This window comes from Prionailurus viverrinus, chromosome C1, assembly GCF_022837055.1.
Source record: "Prionailurus viverrinus isolate Anna chromosome C1, UM_Priviv_1.0, whole genome shotgun sequence".
NCBI lineage: Eukaryota > Metazoa > Chordata > Mammalia > Carnivora > Felidae > Prionailurus > Prionailurus viverrinus.
In genome coordinates, this window is record NC_062568.1 from 188,890,220 (window position 1) to 188,911,677 (window position 21,458).

At 47.7% G+C, this 21,458-nt stretch overlaps 1 protein-coding gene across 1 annotated transcript in view; it reads left to right on the top strand.

The window, feature by feature from the left end:
- The window catches only part of CSMD2 (CUB and Sushi multiple domains 2), a 600,812-nt gene that overhangs the window by 433,376 nt on the left and 145,978 nt on the right, over positions 1-21,458 (top strand). The window contains exons 26-28 of the mRNA XM_047870009.1: positions 10,034-10,236; positions 15,498-15,689; positions 21,082-21,220. Of these exons, the coding sequence (XP_047725965.1) occupies positions 10,034-10,236; positions 15,498-15,689; positions 21,082-21,220 (534 nt within the window). The remainder of the gene's footprint in view (positions 1-10,033; positions 10,237-15,497; positions 15,690-21,081; positions 21,221-21,458) is intronic.

Below are 21,458 nucleotides of genomic sequence, written 5' to 3' on the forward strand. Positions count from 1 at the left end.
CATTCGGGGGCCAGTCAGAAGGCAGGTGAAATCAACATGTCAAGATGTTTTTGCTTATCTTTCTAATGTGCAACAGATACAGATGAACCACCTGTAAGCAGCAGGGCATGCGGTATCCAAAAAAAAAAAAAAAAAAACCAATGTGTCCTCATTTCCTTGGGACTGAGAGAACTGGGGACCAAATCCCAGAAGCAGGATTTGCCTGCGAAGTACAGGCGCCTGTAGTGAAAATCGAGGTTCTCCTAGCTTTTCAGATGGAGACTCTGGTAGAAAACTTCTTCCTGTCTTTGAGGCCGAGTATCAATGAACCGTACTGCCTTACCAGCAAAGTCTGGCCGGCTCTCAGTGGCGGGCTGGTGGGAAGAGGTCAGGGAGCAAGGGCCGGGTGGAAGAGGCCCTCCCCGGGGCACCTGCTACAGGGAGACTGCGGTGGGACTCTGCAGAAACACCACAACAAAAAGGTGTATGGAGATCCTGGAACAGGGACAACCCCACAGTTGAGGGTGCCCTGTAGTTGAAGCAGGTGGCAGCCAGCTGTGCAATGAAGACCCAGCTCCAGAGAGAGCCGAGTTTCAGGGCAGCCCCCAGGGGAGTAGGAGAAAGAAGCAGACACCCAGGTTGTACCCCCGGAAAACCAGATACCAGACTTAAGACCCTGAGACCAACTCGGGCCCCTCCTTTGGTGGGAACTGGGCTCCCCGCCCCTCTCCCCAGTCCTGCCCCATCACCATGGAAACTCTGTCACTAGAATCACAGGGGCCACACCAGCCTTGTGTTCTGCACAGTTTGAACGATATTGCCATCATTGCCATTCCTCTGAGACTGTCTTCTCTCTTGACTTCTAGGGCTGCACCCGTTTCTGCTTTTCCTTCTAAGTCTTAGTCTTAGTTTCCATGGACTTCTCTTCCCCTGCTCATCCCCAAAGCCAGCGTCCTCCAGAACTCGCTTCTCTGTGCACATCTCACGCTGGGCGTTGGGCGTGCTTGTCCAGACCCGCCCACCTGCACCCCATGCTTTTGTCCTCCTGAAGAACCACTTCTTTCCTGGGGTGCCCATCTCTCTAGCCATTCATGTCCTCATGCAGGCTCTCTTCCCTCCCTGGAATTCCCTTTTCTTCTCATACTCCTCGTCCACCCCGTTCATCTGGACGCATCCTGTTCATCTGGCGAGACTCAGCTCCATTGTTCCCTTCTCCCGGGGGCCTTGCCTCACCCCGTCTGCGTGAGGTAGGGGCCTTCTCTGTATGCACCTTCACCATAATCCCCATCACACCGCATTTAGGGGTAGGGCTATGCCATATTCCCATCGGTGTCACCAGTGCCTGGTGTGACTTTCAGTGTCTGTATGGGTTCAGAGAACCCACAAGGCTGGACTTAGTGAGCGTAGACCATGGTTGCAGCCTCCCCACATCTCCTGGGTTTGGACCAGGCTGTTAGCTCTGGCCTAGAGTCTGTGCGGCTAGGTCCTATCTCTTTGGTGGTGATAGAGCACCAACCGTACAGTTGTAAGATCCAAGGAGCTGGAGGTGGGCAGTAAAGAGAGGTGTCAGAACCCCCAGCAATCTAGGGGTATCTTCCTTAGCACATAGGATTTAAATTGCCTCTTGCCACATGACAGGCACTTGACCTGGGTGAGTTTGGTTGAACCATGGGTGTTCCTGAAAGATGGCGAATGGTTCATTCATTCATCAGTTCAACCAGACCAAGAGCTTAGTTTGGGCCAGGACTTGTGCTGGGTACCAGAGATACAGAGATGAATGAGTCACAAACATAGCAGTCAAGGAGCTCGGTAAGATAGGTAAGTCAATGGATGGCTCTGATACAGCAGGAGCACATAGAGGGAGCATCTCTCCAGACTGGGGCCATGAGGGGGATATGGGGAAGCCCAGGAAAAGCCTCACTGGGTGAGGGGCACCGACTGGTACACATCAGTAAGGTGGTGTATTCGTTTATTGGGGCTGCTGTAACAAGCAGAATGGCTTAAAACAAGAACAGACATTTACTTGCTCACAGTTCTAAAGCTTAGAAGTCCAGAATCAAGGTGTCAGTGTAGCTGTGCTCCCTCTGAAGACTCCAGGGAGCAATCTGTCCTTCTTCTGGCTTCTGGTAGTTGCCAGCAACCCTTAGCATTCCTTGCCTCACAGATGTGTCACTCCAGTCTCTACTCTGTTTTCACCTGGTCTTCTCCCCGATGTCCCTTCTGTATCTCTGCATATAGTCTCCCTCTCCTTTCTCTTATGAAGACATCAGCCATTGAATTTAGGGCCCACCCTAATCCAGCATGACCTCATCTTAATTTGATTATATCTGCAACAATGCATTTATTTCCAGTTAAGGTCACATTGACAGGTAGAGGGGCTAGAACCTGAGCATATCTTTTTGGCGGAGACAACTCAACCATGGCAGGTGGTGTGAGGGTGCATGGGGGTAGGAACATTCCAGGCAGAGAAAAGTCTCTGAAGCAAGAAGATAAGAAGAAAATGGGTGAAGACTAGAGAGGCTTGGAGGATGGCAGTTGGGGCTCCCGGAAGACTTGGTGAGGGAAATCTCTGTTGCCCCAGGAGCAAGGTATCTCTAGGAAGGACTACTTTTCGCCTCTCTCCCTCCCTTCCCACCTGGGGGCACCGTGGGAACAGGGTCCTCAAATTGTTTCCAGTATTTCAAAAGCCAAAGAAGACTGATTCACCTGCACAGGAGCCGCTCAGGGAAGCCTATAGTCTGCTTTGGCCTGGAATTAGCCCTATCAATCACAACCTCTGATTAGCATTTTATAGACTTTGATTTCTATAAGATGAGAAAAAGTCTTCAGTAAGAGTCTTAATAAATGTGGTCAGTTTCGCAAAGCAAGTCTTACCTGGCTCTCATCAAGGATTTCTAATACAAGAGGTCCCCGGCCCCCTGCTACAGCCCCCAGCTACCTGCCCTGCACCTGCTCTTGCCCCTGCCACTATTCTCATCTGGGCAGCAAGAGTGACCTTAAAGTGGAAATCGGATCCTGCCAGGCCTCAGCTGAAGAATCTCTCAATGAAACCCAAACTTTTCCCAGACCCTCAGGGCCCCACCCAACCTGGCCTCTGCCTGCCTTGTCTTGGGCCAGCAACAGCTTCAGCGACCTTTCTGTTACTCGAACACTCCAGGCTGGTTGCCTTCGGGGGCCTTTGCACACGCTGCCTTTATGATAGGAAGTGTCCTCCTACCTCCTTCTCTGCCCTGCTCTTCCCAGGGCTGGCACCTATGAGCCTCTCCTCTTGATTCCACATCACCTCTCCAGCCACTCTCTTGAAAGCGGGTACTCTGTCTCAGCACGCTGCCTCCTTCACTGCCTTTGCCACAGCTGATAATCTTTTAATGGGTTTGTGTATGTGGGAGTATTGCCCATCTCCAGAAACAACTGGAAAATGACACTCTGTCTGTCATCTTCACCATTATCTCCCCGCACCCAGCGCATGGGAGGTGTTTAAATAAATGAATGCAGTAAGAGGTCTGCACCTTCAGCCTCTATCCTTTTGACTGCTGAATTGCATTGTTTCTGCAGGCAAAGGACCTCGGGCTCCCTCCTCTTGCCTCCTGCTCCCACTTCTCCAGACCTCTTCAATGCCAAGCCCTTGACTTTATCTGATGATCAGATAGGCTAAGCTGAATGCAGAGAGCTGGCCTTTGTAATTCATGGTCTCAAAGATCAGCCCTTTAGCCTTGTGTATGATTCAGCTGTAAACTATTGATTACTAATAGGGCCTCTCCAGCCCATGCCTGGCTCCCGGTCACAGCCTCTCCTTTCCGGAGGCGCGGGCAGCATTACCAGGGAGAAGAGTGGGAGCACCAAAGTTGGACCCGGACTATAATTATATAATGTAATACTGGCTCACTCTCAAACCAGCCCTTGACCTTGGGCAAGTTACTCAACCTCTCTAAACTTCTGTATTCTCATTTTTAAAGATGGGAATGAAGCCATCTTTACAAGATAAAGATGGTTGTGTGGGCTAAGCACATGCAAAAGTGCTTTGTACACGGTGGTTGTTATATGAACAACCTCGTTTTCTTTCATTTCCACCTCGTCTCCATATTCTCTCTGCTCAGCTTCCTATCAGATGGCTCCCCCTGGGATTTCATTCATTAGTTCATGGATTCATTCAGCCATTCAGTAATTCGCCCTCAGGGAGCTCAGTGGGCCTCTAACTCAAAGAGGACAAAGCACAAGTTCCTCTAGCTAATTCCGGAGCCTCATTATCTTTACTCTCTCAGCCCAGCTCTGTTTCCTGGGACATCCTGACGCCACTTGAACTCCAGTGTGGGAGTTGCCTCTCTTCCCAGCCCCTTGACCTCCCTCTGCCTTCGGGTCTTGTCTCATGCTATTAATCCAAAGAAAACACACTCCCTTTCATGCTGTACAGACTTCAAGCCTCATCAACTCCTTCCTTCCCCGACAAGTCCGGCCCAGAGCACCTCTCTTTCCCTCGAGCATGCACAGCAGCCCGCACCGCCTACCCCCTGGTCTGCTCCTGTGGTTGGGGTCAATTTCACAGTGCGTCGAGAAACGTAGAGAAAGCAGACAAGGAAGGGGGCAGTTGGCACAGCAGGGAGTACACCGGTTTGCTCCGCTTCCTGGGGAGCTCCTTCTTCCTCTTTCCAATCAAGTGCGGTGCCCCAGGCTTCCAGTCTGGTTCCTGCTGAACGCCTTGAAGGGAAGCCCATCTGTCTTTACTCTGCCAGAAACCCTCAAAGGGGTTGCCTGCCAGAGGAACTAGAACCCACACAGCTTCTGGTGTGGAGGACCTCCACCTAGATCTGTAAAAGGGTTTGCTCGGGAAATCCAGGAGATTCATTTGAATCCTGTTAGAACTAACTGATAGCTGAAAATAAGAAACACACACATCCAATAAGAAATATGTAACTAACGATTAAATCTCATTCACAATGGAGTTTTTAAAAAATAATTCAGAGGTGCCTGGGTGGCTCCATCGGTTAAACGTCCAACTCTTGATTTCAGCTCCGGTCACGATCTCACAGTTGGTGAGATCAGGCCCCGTGTTAGGCTGTATGCTGACAGCGTGGAGCCTGCTTGGGATACTCTCTCCCTCTCTCTCTCTGCCTCTCCCCCATGCTCTCTCTCTCTCAAAAACCAATATTTCAAAAAAGAATTTAATACAAAGTATACAAAAGAAAAACATGACAAAGAAGAAAACCATGAAACTTTACCAAGGTAAATGAACTAAGCCCTAAATAAGTTATCTACAGTGTTCCTGGCTGGGGAAAATAGCATAAAGATATCAGTTTGCCCAAATTAATCAACACATGTGTGCAATTCCAATCAAAGTATCAGTGGGATTTTTTTGGAACTTGGTAACTGTAAAGTTCGTGTCAAAGGATAAGTTTGCAAAAATAGCTAAGAAATTTGGGAGGGAGACTGGAATATGAAGAGGGACTTGCCCTGTAAGAATATCAAAATATGATGGGGCACTTGGGTGTCTCAGTCCGTTGAGCATCTGACTTTGGCCCAGGTCATGATCTCACAGTTGTTGAGTTTGAGCCCACATTGGTCTGTGTGCTGGCAGCTCAGATCCTGGAGCCTGCTTCGGATTCTGTGTCTCCCTCTCTCTGTGCCCGTCCCCTGCTCATGCTCTGTCTCTCTCAAAAATAAATAAACATTAAAAATAGTATTTAAAAACAACCAGAATAACTTTAAAAACATAATATCAAAATATGAAATAAGAAAACAGAAGTAAGTTGAGGAGGCATGTTCATAGTACCACAAGTAGCATCCATATAGACAAAGGAGGAAGGCCCTGGAACTAAGGAGAGCATCTAGAATCGGACTCATGACCAAACCTATAGCATTTCAAACCCATGGGGGGAGCCTGGATTATTCAGCAACAAGTGTCCTCCTTCCCCAGGTATTCATGAGCACCATCCAAAGTTGTCGGGCACATCCTAGGCACTGGGGCCTACCGTCGTGAGTAATACCTGCTCTCACACTCATGAAAACGGTCTTCTAGTTGGGGAGACAGGTAGTAAACAAATGAATAAACTAAGCATGGACTATAATAAATAGGAGGAAGTAAACAGAGCATTTTGATAGTCAAAACATGGGTGGTAGTGGGACAGTTGAGTGTCCATTTGGAAACATAATGAACCTGAAAACCTCAAAAAATAGAACTAACAAAGTCTGGGGAAACATTAAAGTTTTGCTGTCCAATCATTGTGGGAAGGAGCGGATTTGCCCAAGCATAACATGACCCCCAGTATCCTTAAAGAAAAAGATTACCACACTTGATTATATAAAATGAATAACCCCTACACCGAAATAGACACTGTGGACAAAATTTAAAGGGCAAAGAGATACCAGACGTAGGAGAAAATATTAGCAATGTATGAAAAACAAATCAAAAAGTATAAAAAAAATTATACTAGAGTTACAGTTAACTGTAAATAGAATTTTAAAAGACAAGTAACTCAATTAAGATGGGTAAAGTTTGTGAAGACATACAAATGGCCAATGAATATATGCAAAGATATGTACCCTAACTAAATTATCTAAACTTAAAACACCAGTAAGATTCCATTTTGGCTTAGCAGATGGGCAAGTTTTTAATATAGAATATATTTACAACATTGTAATATCTGATGTTGATGAGGTAAAGTTTAGAGAGAAGAGTCTTATGAATGCTGTTTAGTGGGAATATAAATCAATATGATCACTGAAGAGAATAATTTAGCAGCATTTATCAAAAATTGTTAAGTATGACCCATCTTCCCCCCAAAATTCTTGCTACAATCAACTGAAATATTAACAGAAATGTGCAAAGCTACCTGAAGATGGGAGCACTCCTTGCAGTCTTTTGTGAGATAGTAAAATATAACCATGTCCATTTTTGTAGAGAAAAAAATGAACTGTACATATTAGGTACATAAAAGAGTCTTAAGTAAAAAAAGTGACATGAAATTATGTAAAATATGGTCCTATTTGGGGGGAAAAATGCAAGTGTGCAACACTGAAAGTCTGGAAGGATATACACCGAAACTAACATCAAGTAAAAAGCTTTGGAGAACAGATTGGTTTGTGTAAGAAAGAGACTTTTTAAAAATTCAGTACATCTATATATTGTTTGTCTTTTTCTGCCTTGAGCATGTCTTATTTTTATAAGTTAAAAAGAAATTTTTTAAAGGAGATAGTGATAAATGGATTAGATCCTAGAACAGAAAAAGGACATCAGTGGAAACACTGGTGAAATCCAAATAAAGTCTGGAGCTGAGTTCGTAATAATGCACTGATTTGGTTCCCTAGTTGTGACAAATGTACCCGGGAAATGTAAGACATGAACAATGGGAGAGAGAGTGAGAGGTCTATGGGAATTCTCCATATTATCTTTGCAACTTTTCTAGAAGTCTAAAACTGTTCCAAAATAACAACTTGATAATAAAAGAGATTGAGAGAGAAGAGAGTCACCCAGACTAGTAGTCAAAGTAGCTTTGGCAACCAGAACATTTTGTCCTGGAAGAATTCAGGATTCCTACTCAGCTGCCCTGCTCTGGGAGCTCTGTCTGTGGCCTGCAGTCACCCTCCACATGGAAACCCCTGCCTGGCCTCCTTGAATCCCTAGGGATTATCTAAACCAAGCCTATGTGTAGCCAATATCCTGAGTTCTGTTCCTAGAGACCAAGAAGTAGGCTCACCCGTCTCCCCACCACAGCTCCGTCACCCCAACAACCCCTTACCTTTACCCGTGCCCACACACACACACACATACACCTCTTTTCCTAAGACTTAGTTTTGTAGAGCAGATTTAGTTTCACAGTAAAATTGAGACAAAGGTGCGGAAATTTCCCATTTGCCTCCTGCCCCCACACATGCACAACCTCCCCCACTGTCAACATCCCACACCAGAGTAGTACATTTGTCACAAATGATGAGCCTACACTGGCACATCATTATCACTCAAAGTCCGTAGTTTCCATTAGGGTTCACTCTGATGTACATTGTATAGGTTTGGACAAATGTACCATGAAATGGATCCACCAGTATAGTACCCTAAGAGTGTTTCCACCACCCTAAAAATCCTTTGTGCTCCACTCATTCATCCCTCCCAGCCATCCGGCCCCTGGCAAGCACTTATTTATTTATTTATTTATTTATTTATTTATTTATTTATTTTACCATTTCCAGTTTTGTTTTTTCCAGAATGTCAGAATGTAGGTGGAATCCTACAATGTGAAGCTTTTTCAGAATGGCTTCTTTCACTCAGTAGTATGCATTCAACTTGCCTCCATGTCTTTTCATGCCTTTTGAGCTCATATATTTTTAGCACTGAATACTGTTCCATCATCTGGATGTGCCACAGTTTATCCGTGCACCTACTGAAGGAGATCTTGGTTGCCTCCAAGTTTGGGTAGTTATGAATAAAAGTGCTCTAAACGTCTGTGTGCAGGTCCTTGGACAGACCTAAGTTTTCAACTCCTTTGGGTAAACACCAAAGGATGTTGGTGGATGGTACAGTAGGAAGAGTATGTTTACTTTTGTCAGAAATGTCCAGACCATCTTCCAAAGTGGCCATACCATTTTGCATTCCCACCAGCAATGTGTAAGGGTTCCTGTTTCCCTCCTCCTCAACACTTGGTATTGTTGGGTGTTCCGGCTTTGGGACATTCTAAGAGGTCTGCCGTGGCATCCCTTTGCTCTTTTCATTTGCATTTCCCTGGTAACATGATGTGGAGCATCTTTTCATATGCTTATTCCCCATTTTGTGTATCTTTGGTGAGGTGTCTGGTAAGGTCTTTGGCTCATTTTTAAATCAGAATTATTTGTTTTCTTATTGTTGACTTTTAAGAATTCTTTGTATGTTGGGGCATCTGAGTGGCTCAGTTGAGCATCTGACTTGGTTTCAGCTCAGGTCATGATCTCAACGATTCATGAGTTGGAGCCCCACTGTCAGTGCAGAGCCTGCTTGGGATTCTCTCTCCCTACCTCTCTCTGCCCCTCCCCTGCTCACACTGTCTCTGTCTCTCTCAAAATAAGTAAAACTTAAAAAAAAAAAAAAGAATTCCTTGTATATTTTGGATAACAGTCCTTTGTCAAATGATGTCTTTTGAAAATATTTCCTCCCAGTCTGTGGCTTGTCTGCTCATTTTCTTCATTTTCTTGACGTTGTCTTTTGCAGAAGAGTTTTTAATTTCAGGGAAGTGGAGCTGATCAGTGGTTTTTTCCACGGATCATGCCTTTGGCATGTTATTTAAAAGTCATCCCCACACCCAAGGTCATGTAGGGTTTCTCCTATGTTGTCTTATAGGAGTTTATAGTTTTATGTTTACATTTAAGTCTGTGATCCATTTTGAATTAATTTTTATGAAGGGTTTCAAGTCTAAATTCATTTTTTGCATGTGGACATCCAGTTGTTCCAACACCATTTGTTGAAAAGACTGTCTTTGCTCCTCTGTCAAAGATCAGTTGACTGTATTTACATGGGTCTATTGCTGGGCTCTCTATTCTGTTCCATTGACCCACTCATCTGTTCCTTCACCGACACCATACCACCTTGATTACTGCAGCTTTGTAGGAAGTCTTGACATCAGGTAGTGTCAGTCTCCAGTTTCATTCTTCTTCGATATTGTGTAGCTGTTCTGGGTCTTTCACCTCTCCATATAAACTTCAGGCTCAGTTTGTCGATAGCCACAAAACGACTTTTTGGGATTTTGATTGGATCTAGGCCTTCTCGGCATCCCCCTCACAGTCTGGGAAATGGATGTGGACTCAGGAGTGATGTCTGGGGACTGTTGTGTGCCGTGGAGGGACGGGTGGGGTTCGACAGTGGCAACATGAAGCTTATAATAATAAGCTGCACAAAAGCCACACCCCACCACCCTTGCCCCACTGTTAGGGACCCCCAGTGGGAGGAGCAGACTGGATGGAAGCCGTGCTGCCAGACACTGCTTTCTCTTCCTTCTTGCAAGTCTTTCTTAGGTTTACGACCTTCTCTGACCGGAAGCCCCTGGGAAGAAGGTGCTGGGCCCAGGGTGACTGCCTGCCTCTTCTCTCTGTTCAGGCTCCACTTCCTGGTGTTTGACACGGAGGAGGTCCATGACGTGCTACGCATCTGGGATGGGCCTGTGGAGAGTGGGGTTCTGCTGAAGGAGCTCAGCGGTGCAGCCCTGCCCAAGGACCTACACAGCACCTTCAACTCGGTCGTTCTGCAGTTCAGCACCGACTTCTTCACCAGCAAGCAGGGGTTTGCCATTCACTTCTCAGGTCTGTGCTCACTTTCTGCCCTTCCCTCTCCATCTGTCCTGCAGCACGACTCCAGCCTCCCCCACCAACCCCTCTCCAGTGCCTCCTTTCCTCCATCCCTCCCCCACTGTGTGGAGATATTCATTGAGCAGGTGCTATGTGCCTGGGACCCGGTTAGCACTTGTTCAGATATATGTGCTGAGCTCACTCGGCAGGCAAAGACAGGCAGGCAGCCTAAGAGACACTAACATGCAAATTTTTTAGTATCTGGAGGGTGAAATATAAACTATAATGCTCACCTTGGAACATCAAGGAAGATGTTCCGGGAAACACAGTGTCCAAGCCCAGACCCGAAGCATGAGGAAAGGCAGTGTTTCAAGGAGGGGGTAGTCGATGATCATGTGCAATTGGAGGTGCCATGGAGTAGGACCTGGGGATATCTGTGGGTCCCTGTTAGATGTAAAAGAGAGAAAAGGGCATCCTAGGTGCCAAGAGCATGTGCACAAGTAGAGAGGCAGGATAACAGCTTTCAGACATGTAGGCTGAAGCAAAGGGAGCGTGGAAGGGGGCAGGCAGGCACGAGGTGATGGCGATGTGGGGCTCGATCATGGAAGAGCCACTCTGACATGCCTCACATGCTGGTTCTTAGTCTAGTGCAAATCTCCATAAGGACTGGGAGCCAAACATGAGTGATCTAAATTCGATTAATTATGTACTATAGTAGCCAATTATGGAGGAGCATAACAAAGAGCTACCAAAGATGGGCAATGCTCAACATCCAAATCCCAGTATTAGATAATTCATGTATTGGTCCTGCCTCCCCCTGTGATGCATCGTCTCATCTCCTCTGAAGTGCCTCTTCCGTCACTCATTTCCCTGCACGAGTGACTCTGCCTCGGTTTATGCTTATGTTTATTATACAGCAGCTGTCTTCATTACCATCTCCTTACTCCACTGTGTGTGTGTGTTGGGGGGGTGGTTTCCATGGTGATTCCGGAGCAAGCCTGTGTGGCACCCCTTGCCACGGCTTTGCCTCCACAGTCTCACCTGGTTGGTATACTGACTAAAGGTGGTTAGGTGTATTTCTGGCACCAGTTAGGCTGTAATGGTGTCACAAACCCTACTTCCAGCCCTTGTGTGCATCTGTTTTCTCCATGGAGATGAGCATTCAACAGTCTGTAGGGGAGATAAGGGTCTCCAGGATTATGTTCCTTTATACTCACTAACTTGCCCGATCAACACTCATGCAAGCGTCCAGCCTAGCAAGGAATAGCTCCTTGCAGGGCTCATTGGGAGTCTTCTTACTTGAAATCCTGGCACCCATTTGTCAATACCACAGAGACTCTCTGGGGACCATGGAGTAATGCTGATCTCATCTGAGATTAGGTTCCCACCACAGGGCAGCAAGGGAATCATTTTAGGTCAGCATTTCCCAACATCTGTTCCCTGGAGTTCCATGGACTGTTAATTGATGTTGCCGGAAAAAGAACTTTGCATGATCAAGCAACGTTGAGAAGGTGCTTCGGTCAAGGCAGACCTAAAGAGGCGATCTGTGATTTGGGACCCCTGAGAACTTCTAGTATGCTAAGGCAGGTAAATTCAGAAGGTATCTATCTAGTGGGTCACAATTCCCAAACATATTTCACCATGGATGACTTTTTCCTAGACTATCTCAAGAGACTAGCATTTTACGGGACAGACTTTGGAGACTGCTGGGATATGCTATAAAGGATCCCCCAGAAGGGAGGAGAGAACATTAAAGAGACAGCTCAGTCCACTCTCCGGGGAAAGGAGGACCATGAATAATTAAACCAGACATGTATTTTTCTCTGACTGTGCCCCAGCTAATGGTTATGGCTGGAGGAAAAAGAAAAAAAAACTCCTCTTAATTGCACTGAAAATTCCCCCATAGATTTGCATGATCTGACTTCCACTGCACGTGCAGTGTGGCCACATGGGACAGAGTCCCTGGGCACTCTCGTGAGCCGTGCCTCCGCCCAGCAGCCCATTCTGCTTCCTCATGCCACTCCCAGCCCGTAGACATAAAATTCACCCTTCAAGGTTCCTGTCAGGTGCCACTTCCTCCTAATCTCTCCGTTCAGAATAAATTGCTGTGGCCTGTGGCACCCCTAGCACTTTACTTCTGCTTCTTCAGCACATTGTCAACTCCAGACACTCTGCCTTGGCTTGGAGGTGGCCACCTACTTGCCATTTCACAGGCAGCTCTTCGAGAGTCAGGGCCAGGTCCTGCCTTCAGACTCCCCCACAGCGTAGGCCAGAGGTGCTCACACACTGCTTCCTGAATTAACAGCCACGTGACCACCTGAACGCACGAATGGCTGGTTTTCTCTAATGCAAGCGTGTCTTGAGACAAGATGTCCGGAGCCTTGCGTAGGTCTGCAGAGAGGGGAGTGGGCAAAGCTATCTAGCCTGGGCTCCAGAAAGGCTGAGACCACCTGGCCCAGGGTCTGGGCGTAACTGAGGTTCAGGAAAGGTCACCTTCCCTATTGCTGCCATCAGTGAGCAAATACCAGGACTACTCTGGGGAAGGGAGAATGGCTCACCCCATGTTAACTTTATAGTGTGTGTTTGATGGGGGATTGTACAGAAATGCCAGAGACGATTAGTGCAGGCTTGGCTTTATTAAGTAAACATGACCGTGTAACATCTAACATCCTGTCTGAACCACGTGGATCCAGCATTTCCCCAGGGCTTTGCCAAGCAGCTCGAATTCAGGAGCATTCAGGAGAGAAAGTGGGAACAAAGAAGGTCAGGGAGACCCTGAAGGAGAGGGAAGCATAGTCACTGCCACCCACTGAGCCGGCTCCACGCTAAAGCGCTCTGCTAATAATTTTCACGGAAACCTTAGAATATGGTGGCCATTATTAATCCATGTTGCAGGCATGGGCTCTGGGGCCCAGAGAGGTTTCTCATACAAGGTCATCTAGTTAATAAGCAGCACAGACTGGATCAAAACCCCCGTGTCTGATTCCCAGACCTAGGCTCTTAATCATTGCACTCTGTCGCCTCCCATATAAATAATCTTTCTGAATATGGTCAGAACAGTGAGCTATTTTTCTTCCAGGGAATCATTTACATGTGTACAGCACACTGTAGAGCTAGAGATGAAAGCTAAGTCTGTTTTTAATTGGGAAGGAATAAGATTGATTCTTATTTGACTTTATAAATAAATTCAGTAAGTGTCAGATGGTGATGATTTGTTCATTTATTTATTCATTCAACAAATATTTACTGAGCATGGCTGTGTGCTGGGTAATGTTCTAGGCCCTGGGGAGACAGTTGGAAGCAAACCAGCCGAGGTTTCTGTTCCCACAGAGATGCACAAGTGATATACAATAAAGAAGCAAACAGACGAATTAGCAAGATTATTACAGATTGTGCAATGAAACAAATGAAACAGGATAATGTGACAAAGTTGGTGGAAGGGGGTCAAGATTTGAGCCCAGAAGAATGCAATCAAAGAGGCCTGTCTGAGGAGGTGATATGGGAGCTAAAAACTGAGTAACAAGATGGAGCTGGCCCAGGAAACTCTGTGGCACCTTCTTTCTAGGCAGAAGGGCCAGCAGGTGCAAAGGTCCTGGGGAGAAGTGGGGAGGGGACTGAGTTTGATGTATTGGAAAATTTTACAGATGTGGCTGGAATATAGTATAGCATATGTAAACAAATGAGCATGCCCATATTCTAATAAAACTTTATTTATAAGAACAGGCATAGAGCCAGATCTGACTGTGGGCCCTAGTTTATTGTGTATTGTTATTGGGTATAAGGTATCAGATACTCTAACTCCAGGCTCATCCACACAGTCCTAGATCTTATAATGGGTGGTATTGGTGTGTACAGCTGCCCTGGGTGAGGGCTTCTCGAGCTTTTCCATTGAAAAGAGCTGAACGGAGTGCATGTATATCCACCTGCAGATCTGGAGGCTGTTAAGAGGCTAAAATCTTTTTGAGGCTTCACGTTTTTGCTGAAGAACTAACGTGAATTCTACGTTCTAAAATTTTTTTTTCAATGTTTATTTATTTTTGGGACAGAGAGAGACAGAGCATGAACGGGGGAGGGGCAGAGAGAGAGGGAGACACAGAATCGGAAACAGGCTCCAGGCTCTGAGCCATCAGCCCAGAGCCCGACGCGGGGCTCGAACTCACGGACCGCGAGATCGTGACCTGGCTGAAGTCGGACGCTTAACCGACTGCGCCACCCAGGCGCCCCTTCGTTCTACTCCACAATAAATTCCTTTCGTTTTGTGCATGTTATTTTCCCCAAAATTTTTGGGTGGGGGGAACTGACCCTCCAAGCAAATGACCATTGTGCATCCTGTGGCCTCCAGAGCCTCCTGTCCCTGGGTCCGGCTGACCACAGTCTGAACAATGACACAGGTGGGGTCTGTGTAGGCAGCTGGAGCTTGCAGCTGTCCCCGATTCTTTCTCTGGACTTTTTCTTCCATCATGTCCTTTGGTGTGTCTTCTCATGCTGCGTCTGTTCACTCATTCATTCATTCGTTCATCCTTTTATTTATTTATTCCTTCCCTCCACCATTCATTTGACATTTGCTTTTAAAATACGTGGTCTGTTGTATGCGAAGTTAGGTTACCAGCCTGGGAACATCTCCCACATTCCCACATTTTTGAATATTTGATACCTCTCAGCTACACATATCTATTTTGAACTCTACTTTATCACTTGCTACGAACATCAGACTTCCCTTTGGTTTCAGTCTGATGGGTGGTTGGGCATTTGCCATGCAAGGGAGGACACAGCCTTCACCGGACTCCAGTTCTCCCTGCCCCTTCACACCCGCTGCTCAGTGCTCAGGCAGACCTGCTCCCAACCCGTTGGCAGACCCTTCTGATTGAATACGTGGAGTTTAGACTTAATCGCCTTGTCACTCCTGTTGGCAACATGATGTACACAAAATTCAAAGCTTATCTATGGAACAAGGCTTGTGTCATTAAATCGAATTGAACTCACTCCTACAATCGTGGCTGTGTAATCACACCTAAGTCGTGGTATCTCGTGACAGGTGAAGGTACTACTGGTAAAATAGCTGGTGGTCCCCAGTGGCGGTGGAGGCGGTGACAGGAAATGGGGTGAGAACAGAAACGGTGGCACTGTTGCTGCAGCCAGCGATGCCGGTGGGAGGTGACAGATTGTGGCAGTGGCACTGGCGGTGGGCGTGGTGATGGCAGTGAGGGTAATGAGCTGGAGCCTCATTGTCCGGCAGACATCTGGGCAACCCCACTTCTTCTGTTCCCTCATCCCAGTGTCCACAGCGACGTCCTGCAACGACCCTGGGGTCCCGCAGAATGGGAGCCGGAGCGGCGACAGTTGGGAAGCCGGAGACTCCACGGTGTTCCAGTGTGACCCTGGCTATGCGCTACAGGGGAGCGCAGAGATCAGCTGCGTGAAGATCGAGAACAGATTCTTCTGGCAGCCCAGCCCACCAACGTGCATTGGTACAAAGCAGCTGCAGAGCGAATCCTGCCCTCTGGTCCCACCGGTTGTGTGTTCCAGACCCTGTGGCATAAGTGGCAGCTGCCTCTAGAGGCTGGCTGGGAGAATTGGAGCAGCTGAAAGTTGCAGAAAGCCCACAGTTTACCCTGCTTATATGCGCACACACACTACCTCACATTCACACACTCACACTCTCTATACACGACAAATTCTTCCCTCCCCAAAACGGGCCCCCAAATTGCTAAGCCAGGCATGTCTGCCTCCTTTCTCCCCTGGCTCAGGCTATATAGGTTGGGAGGAAGGTGATGGGTGAGCTCGGGTAGGAAGGTCAGCAGGTTCCCAGATGCCCCTTCCATTACCTAAAGCACTGGAAGGGCACCCATAGGCTCAGGTATAAAGGAAAGAAGTTTGCCCTTTCTCTGCTCAAGGAAAGTATTGGTTACCTGGGTGTCAGATCTCCAGATATGTCCTTAGTCTTAAAAATCTCCCCATTTGACCCATGAAGAAATGGAAACTCTGAGACTTGCCAAGGTCAGGGAGCTTGTAAGAGTTGGGGTGTAAATAATCGTGCTCCCTGGCCACTGGAGACTGGGATGGGGAAGGAGCTTGAAAGGAGGAGAAGACTGGAAAGAGAAATAGAAGCATCCAGGTGCTTACTGCCACATGGCCCTTTTTCTCAGGCAAAGTACTGAATGCATTTATCTCCTGTGTCAACGACAGGTGTTAGAAGAGAAGCGATAGTCCCTGAGTCCCCTTGCTGTGTGCCAGCCCCATACTGGATGTTTTCGTACACAGCCTCATTTGACTTTCCCTACAGCTCTCCAGAATGAGCACCATTCCCTCATTTTACAGTTCAGGAAACTGAAACTTAGACAAATTTGGATATCTTGCCCAAATCACAGGGCTAGGGTATGGCAGAGCCAAGATTCACACCCACATCAGTCTGAATGCAAAGCGTTTCAATTTCCTACCTCCCACACTGACTACTGTGCCGGGGACAGGTCCCAGGGACTTTCTGAGACACAGCCCAGCGGCTTCCACCTGGCCAATGCCCTGCAGACACCTCTTTCCACAGAGGCTCCAGGGGAGGCTCTGTCCAGGCATCCAAGGACTGGCCTTTGCCGGCCAAGCTCTGAGGCTTGGCACTGAAGGGGACACACTGAATCCCGTCTCTCACAAGTAATTGGGAGCGACCCAGGTTACATGGTAGGAGCATGGTGAACATACAGCAGACAGGAAGTTGAGACCTGGGTTCCAGGAACAGCTCCATTCTCAGCTACATGGAGCCATGTAGGAAAGAATATGGGGTACTGAAGGAGACAGATCGGGGTTCAGATCCTGGCTATGCCATGGACTAGTTCAGTGGCCATGGGGAATCAATCCATCTCTGAGCCTCAGTTTCCTATTCTGTAAAGTGAGAGTAGATATACTTCGCTTGGCATTGTGGGGTGAGGACATAACTAACCCAAATCTCAAGAAATGCTAATTCCCTCCTTGCTTTTCTCTTTCCTTCCTTCCTAACTTCCTCCCTTCTTTCCTTTCCTCCTTTCTCTGTTTTCTTCTTTTCAGTTTTAGGACTCCCCTCCCTCCCCTGAGCCAGAATCCCATCTGGGAAGGGGAATTCTGGTGAGGCCCAGAAGGGAATCAGATGACCTCTGAGGCCCCTTCCAAATTTAGCTTTCTACAGGGCTGTGGTTCCTTAGGCTTCTCTTACAGAAAAGCAGGTCCTGAGATAAGACTGTCCCAGGTGGAGGAGGGGGGCTGCACTGTGTTAAGCTGTTGAGAGCAATAAATGTGCAGCAAGCAGGGCAAAGAGGTTAATTTAGCTTTCATTACCCATTCTTCTGTACTCAGCTTGGGGAAACGTTCCTCAGGCAACAAAATGAATGTCTTTGTCTCTTCGCTCAAACAGTCTGGAAATCCCAGTGACAAGCCCCTAATTTCCAGCTCCCTTGGCAGTCTGCCATGACCGGTCTGGCTGGCCTTGATATCCCTTCATTATAGGGAAAAAGCAAGGGGGGAAAACAAGTATTTATTGAGCGTCATCCCCATGATAGGCACCGGGCTAGACATTTTAGCTGCATTCTTGCAAATGGAATCACCAGGTGGTAAGTTTTGAGCTCAGGTTCTGGATTCCAACCACCGAGTCCGGTGGCTTCACCACAGCAAGCTGTGTGGCCTTAGACAAATTATTTAATCTCCCTGTGCCTCATTTTCCTCTCCTGTAAAATAGGGACAATGATAGCACCTACCTCATCACGTTGTTTTGAGGATTAAGCAAGGTCATACTACAAAGCACTTAGAACCACGTCTGGTTCATGGTGAACACAGTGTATGTTAGAAGCCATTCTCATCATTTTCTTTTCTTTTTTTTTTTTTCAATTTTATAAGTGGGGAAATGGAGGCCCAGAGAAGGGATAGCTTGCCCAAATTCACAGCTAGTAAGTGGGACAATCAGAATTGGAACCCAGGACTGTGTAACTGCAAGTCCGGTGGCCTTTTTCTCAACTCTCGCCCCACAGTACAGCCTGCCCACTACTTGGCCATCTGGGGTGATCAACCACGTGCTTCCACTCCCTCCTGGGCTTCCATGGTTTGTAAGCTCGAGCCTGGGTCTGCAGGCCAGAACCTGCCTTCTGCTTCTGACTCACAGTAGGGAGAGGGCAGGGCATGACCATGGGTGAGGGGCAGGCACCCTGGATTGGGAGCAAGACCCAGCTTCTAGTTCCAGCCTGCCTTCCCAACCCTGTGGGTCACCTGCTAAAAGGACCAGGCGATGCTAGGATGTTGCCAAGGCCTCATTTAGTCTGCAACAGCTCAGTTGTCCTGCTGGCTTGCCAATGGGACTGGAAAGGGAAGGCATTTCCTTCCTCGGCATACTCCTCAATCAGCTGCAAACAGGAAGCAGCTAGGAGCCTGGCCAGGCCTTTATACACAAATGGCAGAGGGCAGTGAAGCCCACATCGGGGTCCTGAGTGGGAAGCAGGTGCCTGATCATCCGATGCCAGGGAACCATCTGGAGGGCGACTGTGCCATAGCAGAGGCCTAGAACCCAGACAAACTGTGAGCACTTTGGGGGTTGGCAGAAGAACAATACGGGAAGGTTCAGAAACACCCAGACTCACCCCAACCTGTGGCTAACTTAAGGGGGAAACCCCTGTGCCACAAAAGAGTCTCATGCCTGGTGGCCCTTGCTCTAATGGAGGCATCACTCTGCCCTCTTAAAAGGTCCTCTGGGAGTTCAGACTGCCCACATGACCTGCATCAGTTTCTAGGCCATGGGTAGGGCCACTCTTAGGACCAGGCAGTGGGTCCTGCTGTGTTAAGTGCAAGATTTTATCCTGATCACACAGGCCTCCAGTGCATCTCATTCATGTAACCCTCTTCTCTAAGAGAGTGCAGGGGAGGAGTGAATGAGACACAAAGCAGACCTGATGAGAGGAACCATCCTTGTTCGTAGGCTTTCCTGTGGCTGGGGCTGCTCCCCTGCCAGCCTATAGGGAGGAGCACTCCTCTGCTCCCTGGCCAGCAATTCCCAGCAGAATAAAATGGGAAAGGGGCATCCTTTGGAGCCACACAGATGAAGGTCGAGTCTCAGAGTGACTCTGGGCAAGGTCCTTAACCCCCCTGAGTCCCAGCCTCCTCATTTCTAAACGAGGAAGAACAACCATAGCTCATGGAGCTGTTACGAGATGTAAATGAGATGATGTATGTAATATGCTATACGTCATGTCTGACATATAACAGGTGCCCACTTGAGTGTTCTTGGTATTCAAGTTGATACTTGGGATGTACTTTCCATGGGAGGGAAAAAAAACCCACTACTCTTGACCACTCAGGCTTTTATGGCCCTGAGGACTACTGTTGTTGTTGTTGTTGTTGTTGTTGTTGTTGTTTTGAAAGACCCTGTGGGCATTGATCTAGTGCTTTAAGCCTTACCCTGAGTGAAAGGTACAGCATGAGGCAATAAAACTCAGCTCTGTGACAAGCAATTGGCTGCTCTTAAGTTCAGTCTTAGATACACCCTTGGCTCCTGCCTGTGTGTCACATCTTGGATTTTCTGGCCTCTCCTTGAATGGCTTTCCAGGCTCCGGTGGGCTCACTACTGGCCTGCTGTACTTCAACCTCCAGTTGTGCACTGTGGTTTTTTTCTCAGACCAGGCCATATTTGCAGTCTCGGCCAGATTTCCTGTTAGTGACCCCGTATACTTTCCAGCCTCCCCTTTCTCACACCCTACTGCTACAGCACAGTGACCCAGCCATTCAGGGAAGAACCTGATTCAGAATCTGGGAAATGCCCCCACAGGGCTCTGGGCAAGCGACTTCTTGTATCGCCAGCCAATTTCCTGCTGCCCGCTTGCTTGAAAGGCCTGTCATCTCAAGCCAGATGGGGTGGGGACCATCATGGCCTAACGGAGCTCCGTCATATCTCCATACAACTGAGGGGCACACATTCTCTCAGACAAGGTCTTCCGGAAAATTGGAAGGTGTCTGTATCCCCAAGCAGATGCCGAAAGCACTGACAGCCAGGAGGCCAGCCACACTTGGCGGGTGAATGCGATTGTGTTTTTCGCTCCTCCTGGCAGCGAGTGACGTGGAACGTGGGATGAACACCCACAAAGCTCACCTGAAAACTGGATGTGAGGCGGTGGAAAGAGACCATGTGTTTCAAATGTCTCAGAGATGAATAAGGGCTCCAAATACTGACTGCTTACTGTATGCCAAATGCTTTAACCACCTCTCCAAAATTTTTACTACCATCCCCAAGGGAAATATAATGTCTTCCTGCAATAGAGAAAGGATGCTGAGGTCCAGAGAGGTTAGGTAAATTCCCTAAGGTCACATAGCCAGGAAGTGGCAGAGCCAGATATTTTGTCTTTGTTTTTAATAATTTCCTGAGGTGAGGGGCACCTGGGTGGCTCAGTCGATTAAGCATCCGACTTCAGCTCAGGTCATGATCTCATAGTTCGTGAGTTCAAGCCCCACATCAGGCTCTGTGCTGACAGCTCAGAGCCTGGAGCCCGCTTCAGATTCTGTGTCTCCCTCTCTCTCTGCCCCTTCTCCACTCACTCTCTGTCTCTCTCTCTATCAAAAATAAACACTAAAAACTAAATAATAATTTCCTGAGGTGAAATTCATGTAACATAAAATTTGCTATGTTAAAATAAATGATTCAGTGCCATCTGGTGCATTCGCAATGTTGTGCAACCACCACCTCTGCTAGTTCCAAAACATTTCTGTCACTTCAGGGTACAACCTTGTACCCATTCCATCCCACCCTGCCCTTGGCCCCTCAAGCCAGGTTTTAACCCCCCTGCACTGTGCCTTACCAGTGCCCAAGAAAACGTGACCCAGTGAGGGGAAAGTCTGACCCTTGTCTTCCTCTCTCCCCAGCTCCCTGCGGGGGAGACCTGTCGGGTCCATCAGGAGTCATTCTGTCACCAAATTACCCAGAACCTTACCCGCCAGGCAAAGAGTGTGACTGGAAAGTGACCGTCTCTCCGGACTACGTCATCGCCCTGGTATTTAACATGTATGTACCTTTCCCCCGGGTGGGAGATGAGGGGTTCAGAGCAACTAGGGGTTTTAGACCCCGGTGTCCAGGTGAGTACACATAGGCGTGCCAGGGGCAGAGTTCTCCATTCCGTGGAAGGTTAAGGAGTCCAAAGGAAGGAAACTAGCATTTATTGGATGTCTCCCGTGTGCCCTGAGCTGTGCTCTGTGGTTTTACACATACTATCTTATTTAATCCTTATGATAATTGATGAAGT